Genomic DNA, 18635 nt, shown 5'->3' with positions numbered 1-18635 from the left:
CAACTCGATCTAATTAACATTCATGGAACACACCACCCAACAGCAGCAGGATACGTGCTCTTTTCACATTCACACACTTGCCAAGATGGACCATATTCTGAGCAATAACACAAGCCTTAATACTTTTTATTTTTCATAAAGATTATTTTGAGCTGACGCAATAGGTTCTTAAAAATTCAAATAATAGCCGGGCGCGGTGGCTCACACCTATAATCCTAGCACTCTGGGAGACCAAGGCAGGTGGATTGCCTGAGTTCACAGGTTCAAGACTAGTCAGAGGCAGAGCGAGACCTCGTCTCTAAAAACAGCCAGGCATTGTGGCAGGCACCTGTAGTCCCAGCTACTTGGGAGGCTGAGGCAAGAGAATCACTTGAGCCCAGGAGTTTGAGGTTGCTGTGAGCTCTGACACCACAGCACTCTACTGAGGGTGACAAAGTGAGACTCAGTCTCAAAAAAAAAAAAAAAATTCAAATAATACACTATATGTTTTCTGACACAATGAAATTAGAGATCAAGAACAGAAATATCTCAGGAAAATGCTGAAACACTCGAAAATACTTCTAAAAAAAGTATGAGTTAAAGAAGAAATTAAAAGGGAAGTTACTAATAGAAAGTATTCTGTACTGAATGAAAATGAAAGCACAACATGTTAAAACTTGTGGGGTGCAGCTAAAGGAGCAGGTAGGGGGAATTTATAGCACCAAATGGATTTTTTAGAGAAGAAATGTCTCAGATCAGGAAATGATACCAGTTTCCACTTTAAAAAATTAAAACAAGAAGAAAAAATTAAATTCAAAGTAAGAAGACAAAAGGAAATAATAAAGACTGAAAATCAATGGAACTAAATGAGAAAAAAAAATCAATGGACCAGCCAGTTCTTTGAGAAAATCATAATATTAATATATTTCTAGCCAATCCAATTAGGAAATAAAAAACAGAAGACACAGGCTGGGCACAATGGCTCATGCCTACAGTCCCAGCACTTTGGGAGGCTGAGGTGGGAGGACCACTTGAGCCCAGGAGTTGCAGACCAGCTTGGGCAACATAATAAGACTAAGTCTCTATAAACAAAAATATTAGCTGGGGGTGGTAGCATGCACCTGTAGCCATAGCTACTGGGGAGGCTGAAGTGAGAGGATCACTTGAGCCCAGAAGTTTTGAGATTACAGAGAGATATGATCCAGCCTGAGCAACCAAAAAAGACTCTGTCTCTCAAAAAAACAAAAAAGAGAGAGAGAGAGAAGACACAAGCTTCCAACAGCAGGTATGAGAGAGGTGATACCACTACAGATTCTATAGATATTAAAAAGATAATAAGAGGGCGGTGCCTGTGGCTTAAAGGAGTAGGGCACTGGCCCCATATACTGGAGGTGGTGGGTTCAAACCCAGCCACGGCTAAAAACTGCAAAATAAATAAAAATAAATAAAAATAAAAAGACAATAAGAGAATATTATGAACAACTTTGTGCCAACAAATTTCATAACTCTGATAAACTGAACAAATTTTTGAAAGACACAAGCTACCCAAACTCCCTGAAGAAGAAAACAGAAAAACTCTGAATAACTCTTCATCTATTCAAGAAATTTAATTTGTAGTTAAAACCTTCCCACAAAGAAAATTCCATGCACAAATGGTGTTGGTGGTGAATTCTGCTAAAATTTAAGGAGGAAAGAATATCAACTTTCCTTAAATACTTCTAGAACACTGAAAAACAGGTGATATTTTCCAACTCATTCTATAATGCCAGTCTTACTCTGATACCAAAAATCAAACAAAGGCACTTCAAAAAAACTATAGAATCTCTCAAGAACAAAGATGCAAAAATTCTAAACAAACTTTCCGCAGACCAAAGCCAACAATACAGTAAATGATAATACATCATAACCAAGTGTGGTTTATCCCAGGAATGCAATGTTAGTTTAGTATCAGAAAAAAATTAATGTAATTTACCATATTAACAAACTAAAAAAGAAAAATTTCAGTAGACAGGAAAAAAGCACATGAAAAAAATCCAACATCTGTTCCTGACAAAAACTCTCAGCAAACTGGGATTAGAGTGGAACTTCCTTGACTTGGTAAAGGGCATCTACAAACATACAGCTAACTCATACTTAATGCTCAAGATAGAAAGCTTCTCCCTTAAGATCAAGAACAAGGCAAGGATGTTTGTTTTTATTATTTCTTTTTAACTGTATACTAGAAGCTTTAATCAATAGAATAAGGCAAAAAAAAAAAAAAAAAAAAAAAAGAAAGAAAATCCAACCAGATTGGGAAAGAAGTAAAACTGTCTTTACTTGTAGACATCTGTCTATGCAGAAAAATCCAGTGGAATCTATAAAAAAGCTCCCAGAACTAATAGATTAATGGGTTTTGCAAGGTTACAGGTTACAAGATTAACATATAAAAATCTATCATATTTATATATACTAGCAACAAATAATTGAAATTAAAAACAAAAATGGGGCTGGGTGTGGTGGCTCAGACCTATAATCCTAGCACTCTGAGAGGTTGAGGCAGGGGGACCGCTGGAGTTCAGGAATTTGAGACCAACCTGAGCAAGAGTGAGACCCCATCTCTACGAAAAATAGAAAAAATTATCCAAGCAAGGTGGTGCATGCCTGTAATCTCAGCTACTCTGGAGGCTGAGCCAGGAGGACTGCTTGAGCCTGGAAGTTTGAGGTTGCAGTAAGCTGTAATCATGCCATTGTCAGAAGTTTGAGGTTGCATTAAGCTGTAATCATGCCACTGCCCTCTAGCCGGGGCCACAGAGTCTCAAAAAAAAATCATTTACAATAGCATCAATACAGATGTAGGCATAAATCTGATAAAGTATGTAAAAGACGTATGTACTTTAAGTATCACCAAAAAAATTGATGAGAGAAGTTAAAGACCTACATAAGTAAGAAGAGATATTGTGTTCATAGGTAGGAAAGTTCAACATTGTTAAAGTGTCAATTCTCAAACTGATCTACAAATTCAACACAATCACAATCAAAACATAGAATTTTAGAATTTAACCAGTTTTAAAATTCATATAAAAATATAGAAATAACCAAGACCTGGACTAGTCAAAACAACTTTGAAAAGTTGGAGCCTTAATACTATCTGATTTATTATATAGTGACAGTTATCATGACTGTATGGTACTAATGTTAAGATAAACAAATAGGTAAGAAAATAGTTGGACAACTAATTTTCACCAAAGGTATAAACGCAATTCAGTGGGGGAAAGGACAAGTCTTTCAACAATCATTCCTAGAATAACTACATATCCATATACAGAAAAATGAACTTTGATTCATATCCACACTATATATAAAATCAACTCAGGGTAAATCATCAGTCTAAACGTAAAAGCTAAATCCATTAAACTTCTAGAAGAAAACATAGGAAAATCCCTCTATGGTCTTAGATTAGGCAATGATTTCTAGACACAACATCAAAAGCATAATATATACAAGGACCAAATGATAAACTGGACTACATCAAAATTAAAAACTTTGGTCTCAGCAACAAACTGTTAGGAGAATGAAAAGCCATGTACTGGGAGAGAATATTTGCAAATCACATATTTGTCAGAGGGCTTGTATCCTACTGGTTTTCAAAGCTCTCCTCCTAGACTGATATTATGATTAATGGATCTTTTTTTAAGAGGAAGACTCGGACAATAAAAGCAATAATCAATAAGAAAGCTGAGCAGTGGTTCTCTAACCTTAGCATCCAGCGGAGGATGTGTTAAGACACAGGTTGTCAGGCCCCAGCCTCAGAATTTCCAAGTCAGCACAGGCCCAAGAATTGGAATTTCTAATAAGTTCCTTGGTGATGCTGCTGCAGTTGCCTGGCTACCACACTGAGAACTACTAGAATAACTCACACTCAACCAGAGATACAATGTCAGATGCAAGAATTTTCCCTCCAAAGGACAATTACCAACTAAACTGTGCTCATTTAGAAATAATGTGTTTTTCCATTTTTTATTAGTTAGAGACATTCCTAACTGTTAATCAGAGATTCTGATCAGCAAGAAATAACAAATATGACATCACTGAGTTGGCATGATTCTAGCCTCGCCTCTTTGTTGAATGCACATTTGGGTTTCCATAAAGCTTTTCAAGTCCTCTGAGGCCTTCCCTGTTCAGAATCCACCCTGGAAACTATGCACGGCCTTCTACTGTCCATCCTGTAACACCAAATGAGGAAAACAATCTTGCCACACTGAAGCCTGTCCAATCTCCCTTACCCTCCCACCTAACGTCCCCCCATGCACGGCTGCATGGTCTCACCATCCAGGATAGCCCACTGATTGTCAATCTCTGTATGTTTCAGGTAGGAGTCCTCGATGGTGGGGTCGTAGTCAGGCACAAAGATCTTCTGGAAAAACTGGATGGTGAGGGCACTCTTGCCCACACCCCCATCTCCCACCACCACCAGCTTGTACGTGGGGAGGTTGTCACTGGGAACAGCACTGGTTGCCATGTTACTCGTAGGTCAGACCTAGGGAGGCAAGACATGTGGAATGAGGTCCAGGGCGTTTTTCTGACTTATGAGAACGTATTCATGCATTTTCCTCCATGCTTACAAAGTAATAAATATTCCCAATAAAGAAAGGCTTAAAAATGAAAAAAATGCAAAAGAAAATAAAAGTATTGCCCCCAGTCCTATCATCTAGGTCAATCACTGTTAAAATAAGTCATCCAACCATTACTTACTAAACACCAACCATGTACTAGGTCTGCTCTTGGGGAGGTAATACCATTGGTCTTGTTTGTACAGCCAAAAGCTATAGCAAAGCAGATTTTTGACACTTCTGCCCCAGCCCTGTACAGGTAAACATGAAGGTTCACCTTTCACATCACCAGTTGACATCCTATGCTCAGAAGAATGCCAGGCTGTGTCTAAGCTTACAGGGAAAGGAGGCCATGGCAGCTTAGCACACCTGAGCCCAGGGACCCCACGACTCCTCTGACTCTCAAAATTCTATGACCCTACCTCCTCTCCCTCTGTCTCCTTGTCCTTTCTTAAAGTCATACTGGAATCTTAGGGCATCTGGCTAATCCCATTTTAGTCGGGGAGGAGCAGGCCAAAGTTTTGTTTTGATGATGTTGAGTCTAGCTAAGGCAGTGGCAACTCTGTCACGCAGATAGTTGCAATGTCTGGAGATATTTCAGCTTGTCAGAACTGAGTGGGTGTTACCATCTAGTCAGCAGAAGCCAGGACCTACAAGGAATAGGGCAGTCCCTCCCCCCACATAAAGAATTATCCATCCTAAAGCATCAACAGTGCCAAGGTTGAGGAATTCCAAGCTGTAGCGAGTCGGAGGAAATGTAGGACCAGGATTCTAAAAAGTAAATGGGCCTTAAGAGGGTAGACTGGGCCACAACCAGTCAGGACTGGTTGTGAAGAGGTGATGGCAGAGAAGTGAAGAGTGACCTTTGTCACAAAGTGACGAAAAGGAGAGGCAAGTAGGGAGCATGGCAGGAGCACTGACAGAAACAGGAGGGGAACCAGGATGCTGCAGTAATGGAGGCCAGTAGTTTCCAGAAGGAGGAGGTGGACAGCACTAAGTGTTAAACACTGGTAGGGGGTGGAAGTCACCTAAACAACAATTTGGGAGTTACTGCCAGGAACCTAACCTGCTAGCGACAGACCCTGCCAAGGAGAAGCAACACCAACCACCTCTTGGTAGGACATTCCTGGGTAGCACAAAAACTGACCAGGAACCAAGGGACAGAAAGCTTGATCCTACCTGTCATGTAGAAGAAAAGATCCTTGTGCAAGTTGGGAGGGGGAAAGGCATGGTGTTTGTGTGACAGGGAAAATTAAGGTCTCCTAGAGGGCAGGAGGCAGTGCGGCCGGGAGCACAAGAACTGGGTCCATGCGTGCCCTGCCAATACTTGGAAAGGACGCTGACCTCTTGGAGTCACAGTGCCCTTATCTTTCAGAGGTCTGGATTTGATGATTTGTACAGTTATTTTAAGCTCTAAGAGAAGCTTCAATTCTAGATTTTGACAGAAGGGGTTTTAGACACAAATGTGGGTTCTGTAGCCACGCTGATTTGCATGGGGCCACAGATAAGATCACTGCAGAATCCTTTGCAGTTACTGAAGCCTGGTGTTGACATCTAGGACTTCCCCAGAGTGTGGGGGAAGCACAAGCTTTTTCTACACTGCGGTGAGAGTGGAAATCTGCCTAGGCTGGACTGAGAATACCCTCACATAAATATTTGAAGTTGAAAATGGACATGTCCTCTCCTGCAGCTCTACCACATGTAAGAATTTAGTCCAAGGAGGTAATCCGTCCACAAGGATGTTAAGAATGGGGAAAATGGAAATGAATGTTGGGCGACAACATTTAAAACATTTATCCACATAATAGAATACCATGCAGTCATTTAAAAGGATGGTTTCTTCTAGTCACTAACCCAGAAAAAGTTTATATTATATATAAACAAACAAAAAACTACCAGGCTAGCCAGGTGCAGTGGCTTATGCTTATAATCCCAGCCCTTTGATTTCAATTTTTTTTTGATAGCGTAGTCTCAATCTATTGCCCAGACTAGAGTACTGTGACATCAGCCTAGCTCACAACAACCTCAAACTCCTGTGTTCAAGTGATCCTCCTGTCTCAGCCTCCCAAGTAGCAGGGACTACAGGTGCCTGCCTCTGTGCTTGGCTAATTTTTTTACCTTTTTTTTTAATAGAGATGAGGTCTCGCTCTTATGCAGGCTGGTCTCAAACTCCTGAGCTCAGAGGATCCTCCCACATCAGCCTCCCAGTGTGCTAAGATTACAAGCATGAACCACTGCACCTGCCATAATCCAGCACTTTGGGAAGCCAAGGCAGGAGGATGCTTGAGGCCAGGAGTTTGATACCAGCTTGGGAAAAAGTGAGACCCCCACAAAAAAATACAAAAATTAGCCAACCCTATAATTCTAGCTGCTCCAGAGGCTAAAGCAGGAGGATTGTTTGACCTCAGGAGTTGTGCAACCCAAGCTAGGCAACAGATTGAGACTGTCTGCAAAAATAAATAAATAAAAATTTTTTAAAAAACAGGAAAAACTTCCCACTTCCACAAAGGAACCCATCTCTAGTTGTGGATTTGGGTAACAAAAAGTTCAGCAGGTGGTTGTCTCTGAGGCTAATTTCAGGGTATTTTCATTTTCTTAATATTTTGATTTACTAAAGTAAGCATGTATTCTATTTGTGTACTGGAAAAGTTTTTTAGTATTAAAATGTTCCAAACAAATTAAAATGTTCAAACCACTTGAAAAACTTTGATCCCCCCTCATTCGAGTGGAGAATTAGGCTCCTTTGGAGTAGAATCTGACCAGGTAGCAGCTGCAGCCCCAGAATCTGGTTCCAGCATCTCTGGATAAACTGGGGCTTCAATTAAGTGAGCTCTCCCGTGGTCAAATCCATGGAAGTGATGGTGGTCCAGGAGGGCCAGGAGTTGTTGGAGGGCTGGCTCCCTCTTTCCTCTGCCTTTCAGGGTAGCAGAGCAGGGAGTCAGCCCCTCACAGCCCCTCATCAACCGCTGTCTTATCCTGGGGTGGGGCAGGACAAAATGTGTTTGCTGGTGAGAGAGGCTGTTTTAAACTTCCATTCTCTGCTGGTAGTAACGTGAATAAAAAATACTAAGTGAGTGAGAAGGAATTGGGAAGGAAAACCATTTCTCTTGATTTTCTTCTCAAAAGAAAACAAGATAAGAAATATGCCAGTAAACACGGTGGAAGACATGAATCGAACCTTTGAGTGTGCTCAGACCACACACAGCACAGTCACCTGGGGACTGGTTTAAAAATGCCCTCTGCTTGCCAAGGCAGCTGGCAGGAAATGGCCAGTTGAGGGCCCCTCCTTTTAGCAGTATCCTGCACTTAGGGGCTGAACCCCCAGAGGCCAGAGGTATCCAAGTCAGGGTTCCCTTCCCACTTGGGGTTTCTTTCTAATTTGTACTCAGAGGAACAGGGTTAGACTATATGGTTAACAGAGACAGCAGACTGGGTCCCTTGCACTGAAAAACCTTTCAGTGCTGCTTACAGCCCTTGAGTAAAGTCCAGGCTCCTTCACTGGACATCAGGGGCCTATCAAAAGCTGCCATTGCTGACTCTCCCGCCGCACCCATGCTGCAGCCCCTCATGCTCTACTCTCCTGTGCTCTCCTGGTGCTTCCTGTGGCCGCACTGTATCCTCCACACACACCCAGGGCCCCTGGAGAGCACATAGCTCTTTGTGGGTCAGGATGAGGCCCCGGAGTCGCCTCCCAAGGGAGACACTGCCACCATCTGTGCTTTGAGCCCTGAGGTTGCTGATACAGGGGTCACCGTCACGTTTGGAATTTTCTGCATATTTACTGTGCACAAAGGTCACAGACTGCATCTATTCCTCTCTGTACCCCCAGATTCTGGCCCAGCTCTGGCACAGAGCAGACGCTTGCTGAGTGAACCAGAGGCTCAACACTGGCATTTCTCAACAGGGTCAAACTCTGATCCACAGAGCTGGCCTTAACACATAGTCTTCTAGGGGTAGCTCTTAAGCCAGGGTTGGGACTACGTCCCTCCTCCTACCAGGAAGTCAGAGCAATTGTACAGACAGTACCTTCTAGAAACTAGAATGAGCCAGGAAGAAAGAAGGGGTCTCCAGGGCAGGAGACTTGAGTTCAGAGAACCTTCCAATTCATAAAGGCTAGAGGCTGGATCTTCTGATGGTCATATTTTTCCACCCCCAAACCCTCCTGACCAATGATGCCCTTGTAAACTGGCAAGTTAGTCAAGATGCCAAAAAAGCACATGCCACACTCCTGCAAAATAAGCTGGTCTCGCACGGTACAGAGAAAGATTTTAACAAAACCACTCACAGACTATGAGGAAAGTCACCACAGGATAAAAAGTTGCTTAGCTGGAGGTTAAGGAGCCAAGTGCTCATATCACAACATCCCCGCCTCCTGGCCAGCCTTCCCAACTAAAGGCACGTTAGAGGTATACCCTTGGGGTATAAGGCAGACTTGGGGTTCTCCTTAAAGGTTCCCACTGTTTTTCTGTGCGGACACACTCTTACTGACCAGTTGAATGACTCTGGGCAAATTACCACTCAGGGCCTCAGGATCTTATGTGTGCACTGGGGTTGGTTAGAGAGTCATACTTTGCAGTATAGCTACAAGCATGAAATAAAAATATATGAGATATGCCCAGGTCAGAGAAGGTGCCCACATGTTCACTCTCTCCTTGTTTACCCTGTTCCTGGAGATAGGGAGCATACTCACACTCGCTCGGGGTTCTTCTGCTCTGAGGCTCCACTATTCCCAGCCTCCTGCTCCCCCATCAGAAGCCCCACTGCCATCTCAGCTCGGCTGCGGCCAGATGAAGCAGGCCTGTGTGGGAACGTCACCCATCATTTGGAGCACTGTTTCCATGGGAAATGGCTCTGAGGTTCCAGACAGCCCCTTCCACGCAGAAACCAACTTTTGGAACAGCAGCCACTTGGCAGTAGAGGCGGCTGAGCCGGTTTCCTTGGCAACCACTGCTCTCAGAGCCCCGCCCAGTCCACAGGCTGCATGGTGACCCAAACCGTTGCTCATACTGGAAACTTCTTCCTAAAACGCAATAACCCTCCCTCAACAATTGTAATAGCATGTATGCGAAAACCTCAGGCATCTTTAAACTGAGATAGAGGGTTTTTTGGTTATTGTCTGACTTTTGTTCCTTTTTTTCTCCCACGGTTAGCAGCACCATCTCACGTGGTTTGAAGTTGTTTCCTGAGTGCTAGATTCACCTCCCGAAATTGAATATAAGCTCCAGAAGGACAAGAGTCACATCCTTTTATTCCTTTGCCTCTCATGAGGACAGGGCCCAACACGAGAGGTATGGTGCCTAATCATTGCCTGCCTACCTGACACTGCCCCTGTGCTAAGCCGGGCGATGCCTGTCCCTCTCTCTGACAGAGGCTGGCTCAGAACCCTAGGAAATGGGTGGCTGGGTGGCAATTTTCAAAGTTTAGTGAGTGGCTCTGAGACCTCCTGGGAATGGCCTTGTACAAAGTCCTAGTGAATCTCAGTGGGGCAGCCTAAAGAGCCAGTAGCAGCCGCAACTCTGCAGCCAAGCAGCCCCTGAGTTCCACTCATGCCTCCGATAGGGATACCCTATGTGACCTAGGGCTGGTTTTCTAACTTCCTCAGTTTCCCCATCTATAAAACAGGAGAAATAGCCCCCAAGAATGTGTAAGGCCCCAGTGAAGAAAAAAACCTGGAGGGTCCCTGAGCAAGGGCTTATTTGCATCCATATACAAACCTGGTGGCTTCAGTGACTTCACTTCCCTGCCCCAGCCCTGGCTAAGAGCACCCACAGTTCTCAGGACTGAGAGAGGACCCAATGCAGTGACAGATATGAATGTCTAGGACAGCAATGGGCCCCAGCAGTCCCCCCAAACAGCAGTGCCCAGTGGTTATTTTCCTTACCAAATCTATCCCCTTCTCCCCAAATTCTCAGGTTCTAGGGCTTCTACAGAGCCCGTGTCCCAAAGCAATAAACCAAAACACCATGCCTATAGTCCAAAGTGAGCTACACGCATGAAAAAAACAGCTTTGGCTACAGACACTGTCGAGAGGTCCATGGGCTCCCTGATCTCTCCATGTACCCCCCCACCCAGTACCACTTCCAAAGCAGTGTCCTTTTCCTAGCCAGAAAATAAATGGTACCCAGGAGGGGTGCACAGCAGTAACAACCCCTCCATTTAGTGGACATCTGCTGTGGACTGGTCGGATGCCAAAGGTCATGCTTAGTACTGTCATGCCGCACTGCCTCCAATTCTTTTGTCAATTAGTCTTGCAGCACCACGTGGCTTTTGACTGGCATTGTGATTCATTACCCCACAGGGCACTCTTCATCCTTGTTGCTGCTTCCCCTGGCCCTGATATAGGACCACAGATTGTCACAGGCTGCGGCTGTAGCCAACCCAGAGCCTCTCCCATAGATGCTGCCAACTTTATTGAAGGTTTGGCATCTGCTGCTTTTTGCTTTTCTAATTCTAATTATTTTAAAGATTCCCCCTCACCCCATTAGTTGAACGGCAAGTTTCTACATAAATAAGGCTGGAAGAGGACACATTCATTATTAATGGAGCTCTTGGGAGAGTGAATGGACTCTCCTTCACATTGAGCCGAATCAATCCTGGGAAGCTATCTCATCTTTATGATGTCTGGGTGTGCCCAACTCAGGGGGATGAGGACACGCTGGGGGGAGTGACCCAACCCATGTGGAGGAAACAGCTCTGCATTCCAGGAGCTGCCCTTCCCTTCTGCACAATTCCCAGAAACGGGCAGCCTCCCCAGAGGTGCTGACCTGCCAGCTGTGCACAAACGGTGTGTGACCCCAGCAGGGGCCTGGGCCACTTGGCATCCCTTATGGCTTTACTTTCCCCTCCCCAAGACTTTGCTCATACCTTTGCTAACCCAAGCCCAGCACTGTCACTGAGCCACTCAACTTCTCTGAGAAGCCATAAGTGCTTTAACTGATGGATGACTCCAACATCAAGATTTAACCACCTGACCATGTATGTTCAGATGGCAAATACGCGGCATGGCTGCTGCTCCTCCCAGAGCCACGGCGGACATCACCAGTCCAACATGGTCCTCTTCCTCACTCAATCTTTGAATCCTTTGCAAGACAGCATTCTTTTTTTTTTTTTTTTTGAGACAGAGCCTCAAATTGTAGCCCTGGGTAGAGTGCTGTGGCATCACAGCTCACAGCAACCTCCAACTCCTGGGCAGAAGTGATTCTCTTGCCTCAGCATCCCAAGTAGTTGGGACTACAGCTGCCCACCACAACACCCAGCTATTTTTTTTGTTGCAGTTGTCATTATTGTTTGGCAGGCCTGGGCTGGATTCCAACCCGCAAGCTCTGGTATATGTGGCTGGTGCCTTAGCCGCTTGAGCTACAAGTGCCGAGCCTCAAGACAGCATTCTTGACAGTGAGAACAAGGTGACTGATTCAGAGAGAAAACCTGTTCTCCATAACACTCCACCCTTTTGGTTCCCTCCAGAACATTCTACTTGAACCCCGACCTACCCAGCACAAGCCCACATGGGAGCACAGTGCTGGATGGCCACACACTCAAACAGAACCCCCTTGACTCTTTGTGATGACCACACCGAAGTTAACCAGCAGGAAACACCCAGTGGGGACTGGATAAGTTGCATGGTACAAACTCCAAAAGTTCCAAGGAGACAGGAGGGGATGGAAAAGGAGTACAGGGTCTGGGAGAACAAGTGGCCCAGGAGAAGGCCAGCAGGGCCACGAAGGCCTGAGGTTGGAACCTCCAGGAGGGTATTATCCCAATTTTACCAATGGGTAGACAGAGGCACAGAAGTTAAGGCATTTGCCCAAGGCACAGGTTTGTAAAGGGAGAAGCTGAGACTTGGCCCTGAGTCCTGACAAGCTGCAAAACTAAAATCACCCCATGCACCACCCCACAAGTCCGCCCAGCCTATGGGTCTAAGTGGCTCTCAGAACTGAGACATTAGGGCCTCGATGTCTAAGGATCCACACAGACTCCCTGCTCACCTGGCCCCCTGGCTTCCAGGGTCTCACCCAGCCCCTACTGGCAAAGCTGGGAGGGAACTCGACCCAGGAGGGGAAGGGTGTGGGCGCTACAAGGGCAGGGCTGCCATCAGCTTCCTTGAGTGGCAGCTGAAGGAAGAGAGGAGGCAGTGGCTTTATTTTTAAATCCTGTTCTCAATCCCTGGGGGTATGTTAATATTTTCCTAGTGCTGGGGCAGTCTCACCTGCAGCTTTCCAAAGGAATCTTCCTACCACTGTGACGGTCCCACTGGTGGCCATCCCACAGGGAGGGCTGGTCTCTGGACACTCTGGGACTCCCCACACTGAGGGCCCTCGGCCACCCCTACCCTGGCAAGCTGCTGTCCTGCCTACTCCCCATTCTGCCTCTGCTGAGCCCTCTGCTCACAAGAGCCCTCACTGCTCCTCCCTGGCTACCCAGGCTCAACCTGCACACACAGGATTCAGCCAGCACCTGCCCCTACCAGCCCAGGCCCCTTTCCCATCTTTCTGACCTTAACTCTCTTACTCTTCCCTCCCCCCAGCAGCTCCAGCCTCCCTTTACCTCAAATCCAAGGCCCAGGCCTAGCCCCTCTGCCGTGTGGCTTGTGCACCTCAGCGGCTTGCCTGCCCCTCACCCCCTGCCCCAGTGAGATCTCTCCCCAGTTCACCCTGAGCACAACCATTCACCTGAAAAACCGCTCATGGGTGCCTGAAGCTCTCCCCGCTGACCACAGCACTCCAGGCCCTCCCTAAAACACCCTTGCACCCTTTACCCTCCTACAGCCTATGCTTCACTGCTTCCGAGCCCCACGTCCTTGAGGACAGGGATGGTACCTGGCAGGGTGCCTGGCGCCCACAGGCGCAGAGTCTGCCCAGGAGTGTTCTCTCAGCCTGAAATGCTTCTCACTTGTCCTCTGTCTGTGAGAACAGCCCCTTTCTCTAAGGAACAGCCTCCTGTTTTCCCCAGGAAAGCCTTCTTAATTAAGCCCATCCTCCAGCAGTGATTCATTCCTCCTGGGCCCTCTCCCACCTCCTGAGGTCCCCTTCCACTGGGCTATCGACGGAACGGCAGCCAGAGTGCTTTGCAGCTGCTATTCCATTTGAGGACTCAGGACCTTATGAAGAAGGCATTGTTCAGCCCCTTTGAGAACCGTGAAAATCATCAAGAGCGGTTCTATGGTTTGTCCAAGGCCATGCATGTCCAGCTGCACGTCTGACCACAAAGCTCGGTGTGTCCCTCTCCATCTCCTCTCAAAGCTAGGACCTGGTTATTGCTTTGCTGTCATATTCCTCTGCTAGCGTGGGACACAGGAGGAGGGCGAGGCCTTGTCTTCTCTACCTCCGGGCACCCTACAGCCCTGACACAGCCTTGTGCTCAGAGATGCCTGCTGCCTGCATTTCCACAACACAGGCGAGGTGGGAGTCTGGCTCAGGCAGACGCTAGGGCAGAGGTGGTGTGGGCACTCTGCCATGGGCTACACAGTGTGGTGGCAGCGCTCACAGGGAGACCCCACGGGAGGAGTCCCACTGGACACACACGGGCACCAGCCCAGCAGGAGGAGTGGTGATAATGAGGAGTCCTTCCTTGCTGCCCACATTCTTAGGGCATTGACCCCCCACCAGCACAGACAGCCCAGTTCCCTGACCACCCCCACCCCCACATGCTACAAGGCAAGTGCCTCTTACACTGTCTTTCTCGTGGGCGGGTCTGTGTGGAGCTAGCTGGGCACAGCTCCACTGGCTGTCCCCTCGGTCACCCCAGCCCAGAGCTACCCACCTTGTGGAATGCATGGCCTTCCTCCAGCCCCCTTTGGTAAGCAGCCCAGGAAAAGGGCTGGGGTAGCAACAGAGAAAAAAGGGAAGGCAGTCCTCTGGTCCCAGCCCTCTGCCTGTTAGATGGATGCTTCTTCCTCCAGAAGCAGAAAGAGGGAATGCACATCCCAGACTCAGGTGCGGGCAGAGGCTGGGTCGATAAAGGAGACTGGACGGCAGGTACAGGCAACAGGGAGCAGCGGGGCCTGTGGCAAATGGGAAGCTACTGTCACCCTGGACCGGCCAGAGATACCTCAACAGGGCTGCCAGCTAGTCTCAATTTTTTTTTTTTTTTGAGACAGAGCCTCAAGCTGTCCCCCTGGGCAGAGTGCCGTGGCATTACAGCTCACAGCAACCTCCAACTCCTGGGCTCAAGCGAGTCTCCTGCCTCCACCTCCCAAGTAGCTGGGACCACAGGCGCCCGCCACAACACCCGGCTATTTTTTGGTTGCAGCCGTCATTGCTGTTTGGCGGGTCCGGGCTGGGGATTCGAACCCACCACCTTAGGTGTACGTGGCTGGCGCCTTAGCCGGTTGAGCTATAGGCGCCGAGCCTCAATTTTTAAACAACAGCCAGAGACGTCTAAGTTTTTCATGTGAAGACTCCCGGCTTTTATATACTGGCCACCAGTTTGAAAGTTTTATACATGGTATAAACCACTTATCAGCCTTCTAGCCCCACCCCCGGCCTTCCCGAGCACACACACAGCAGAGGTATGGTGCTCCGAGGCAGACCTGGCTTTGGCTGCAGGAAGGACAATCTCAAAGTGGAAAGGACACTGAGGAGGGCAGCAGCAGGGGTCACTCCGCCTGCAGGATACAGCACAGTCCACTCCAGAAGTGGAGGTGGGGGACAAAAAGGCACACTCGGAAAGAACAATTGCTTCAATTTGTTTTCATCATTTACACTCAAGATGTAAACACCATTAATGTGCAAATGTTTATGCCTGACCAAACGTGAGGAAGAAACAGGGTCTAGGCTCTTCTCTAAGGTGAAGCGAGGCGATCTAATCCTCACTTTCAAAGAGTGACCAGACTGCAGAGAGATGAACTGGAGCCAAATAAAAGAGAAACTTCCTGAAAACGAGGCGGGCATGGCAATGAGTGTGGCATTTTCCTGTGAAGGCCTATGAGGAGACGCTGGAGGGAGGAGGCCAGGCCACCTGGCTCCGAGTGGTGACCAGGGCTGGGGGTGGGGTGGGGTGACTTCTCAGGGACCCTTCCCAACCCAGGAGTTTAAGCCCACTCAGCTGGAAAGGCAGGAGGCCACTTTTCACATCTTTCTCCAGGCCCTAAAGGGCTTTTGCATTTTTTCCTGCCTGCTTAATGAGCCTGGCCAGGCCAGACAGCGAGCTGTGTGACCATAGGGAGCAGCAAAGGCAGAGCTGGAGACTGCTCCTTTCTGGGGGCAGGGCCTGTCCAAAGGCTGGGATTAGCTGGGGAGCCAGCCTGCCACCCCTCTACTCCCTACAGACAGCACTTTTATAAAAAGTCATGAATCAGGCAGGGTATGGTGGCTCACGGCTGTAATCCCAGCACTCTGGGAGGCAGAGGCAGGCAGGCTGCTTGAAATCATGAGTTCGAGACCAGCCTGAGCAAGAGTGAGACTCCATCTCTACTAAAAAAAAGAAAAGAAAAATTAGCCAGGCATTGTGGCACAGAAGCCTGTAGTCCAGCTGCTTGGGAGGCTAAGACAAGAGGATTGTTTGAGCCCAGGAGTTTGAGGTTGCTGTGAGCTATAATGCCATGGCACTCTCCCCCAGGTGATAGAGTGAGACTCTGTCTCCAAAAAAAAAAGTTATTAATCAAAGCATTTGCACCTCTTCTAACTGTAGAACTTTGGGCAAATTAAAACCCCTCTGTGTAAAACTATTGCTGGCGGATGTGTGAACTGAAATAAAATTGTAAACTTTCCCTTAGCTGAATGAATGGATCCCTCTTGGCCAAGGAGATCCCCATCCCTTCTTGGAGAGCCAAACCAATGTATGCCTTCCATGTATAGATTTACAACTTTCCATGTTAATTCCTGTCCCCCTGAAATGTATAAAACCAAAGTATAACCCAGTCACAATGTGCCTACTTACTCAGGGCTTCTTGGGCATGGCTCTGGGCCATGTTCCTAAAACTTGGCTTTATTTTACAGAATTTGGCTTCTTTTCCCTTGACAGGTGGTAGCAGCTGAAAGGATGGTAGATCTTAATATCGAAGTAACAGAAAAATTATGAACTCCTAGTTTTTCAGTAAGGGCTGAAATCAGTCACCTGGGCTTTCTGCTCTTTCTGCTCTCTCTGCTCCTTTCTCTCCCTCTAGCTGACAGGCACCCCGTGGAGTTCCCTTTTCACAACATCTAAACAGAGCTGACAGAAAGGAAAAATCTTTCTCTTCACATTCTCCAGCTCAGCTGACTTTTAATCTGTTTTATAACCTCAAGAAGTTCCTGAGGCTCCAGGGAGGAGCAATAGGGTGCAGCAGGGTGTGAGTTTCAGGCCCCAGCCACATCTCAAGGGCAGAATCACCAACAGGATCAAAACCATCTGTGATAAGTCTGACTCTGACAGCAAGACAGCTGCTTACCATCCAGCCGCGGAGACGGAAGGAGCAGATGCAGCAGTCTCCCAGCACCCTGTTAATCTGGCTACAATCACTACTTTCCTTTCTCTCTGTCCCCTAAACACAACTAGCCACTTGCCCTCACTGCCTGCATTTCTCCACTCTTTCTTTGGGATGCCACATTGTCTCCAAGTTCTTTCTCCCTACTTTTCTCACTCTCACACTCCCTCCCTCCTTCTAAGAAGACAAAATAAAGTTTACATTTGTATATCCTAATGTCTGTCTGGAGAAATCTTTCTCAACCCATGTGCACTGGCTCTCCACCCTAACAGCGGCAACCAGCTGGAGGTGGAACCATGCTGGGCCCTGTAGTCAGGGTTGTTTACAATGCCTGTTTATTAAGCCCTGACCACATGCTATGCACCTTATATCATATAATTCATCAATTCCCACTGCACCTCAGACTAGCTGAGATTATTGTTATGGTCTTCCAAAGCGCCCAGCTATCTGCCTTGAAAGCACTTTGCATGCTGATATTTTGCTTAGTTGTTTATGACGTAATGTATCTTCACCCACTGGACTGTTGGCCCCAGGAGGGCAGACCTGTCTTCTCTGCTTGATTCTCCACGGTATTATGGTGCCTGGTGCAGAAAGAAGATGCTCAGTAAATATTTGTCAGTCTGTATCATGTCTAATTCTCCCAGTTACTCTGCAAATGTTCTAACAGGAAAGGAAAAAATTAACACCTGGTCATTAGGCGAGTCAGAATTTGATCAAGGCCAGGTGTAGTGCTCACACCTGTAATTCTAGCATGCTAAGGGCCAAGGTGGGAGGATCACTTGAGGTCAGGAGTTTGGGACCAGCCTGAGCAAGAGCAAGAGCCACCCCCCCCCAATCTCTACTAAAAATAGGAAAATTAGCCAGGTGTGATGTCGTGCACCTGTAGTACCAACTACTTGGGGGGCTGAGGAGTCTTTGAGCCCATGAGTTTGAGGTTGTAGTGAGCTATGATGATGCCACTGCACTCTATCCAGGGTGACAGAGCAAGACTCTGTCTAAAAAGAAGGAAGGAAGGAAAGAAAAAAGGAAGGAAGGAAGGAAAGAAAACATTTGATCTAGCTAGTAATAATGATATTTTAATAATTCCATAGCTTTGCCGGTTCTTACTGCAGGTAACAGAGCAGGCCTAGGGTTCTTAATTCTTGTTTGGACAGGCTCTTTACTGGTCCTTTTCAGACGTGAAAGGGCAGCCCACTAGCATAGAAGTCATCATTGTTCTGCAATCAAAAGTAATGGAAATCTGGAGGTTTGGGAAGGGAGGGTGGTATCCAGGAAAACTGGTCCCTGGAAAATGGCAATAAACTAGGTTTGAGGAGACAACCAAAGAGAAATTCCCCAAGGTTATGACTAAGCAAGGAGGGGATGTCTGCCATTCAGTTTTAACTCCGCTCTATTCTGAGCACTAACTAGGTGAAAGCCTATTACATACAAGAGCAGTAGCTTAGTGGGACTTAGGGAATGAAGGCACCAAGCCTATTGTGCCTACATGGGGCAAAGGCACAGCTGACCCTGGAGGTTACATGGCCATGCCCCTCACCCCCAAATCCTGACAAATACTGCAGATAGGGACGGTCTAAACCAACATTTGGGCAATTTTTAAAGAAAATAAATGATAACCTCAGAGAACTCAACAGGGAGAAAATCCTCTGGGAAGAGTTAAGAAA

General features: G+C 46.9%; 1 protein-coding gene across 1 annotated transcript in view; it reads right to left on the bottom strand.

The window, feature by feature from the left end:
* The window catches only part of MRAS (muscle RAS oncogene homolog), a 51122-nt gene that overhangs the window by 25127 nt on the left and 7360 nt on the right, over window positions 1-18635 (bottom strand). The window contains exon 2 of the mRNA XM_003789427.3: window positions 4285-4495. Within this exon, the coding sequence (XP_003789475.1) occupies window positions 4285-4477 (193 nt within the window). The 5' untranslated portion in view covers window positions 4478-4495. The remainder of the gene's footprint in view (window positions 1-4284; window positions 4496-18635) is intronic.

The sequence above is a fragment of the Otolemur garnettii genome, unplaced genomic scaffold, assembly GCF_000181295.1.
Source record: "Otolemur garnettii isolate 467f Iridium unplaced genomic scaffold, OtoGar3 scaffold00032, whole genome shotgun sequence".
Classification (NCBI taxonomy): domain Eukaryota; kingdom Metazoa; phylum Chordata; class Mammalia; order Primates; family Galagidae; genus Otolemur; species Otolemur garnettii.
This window is presented reverse-complemented; position numbering and strand designations above follow the sequence as displayed.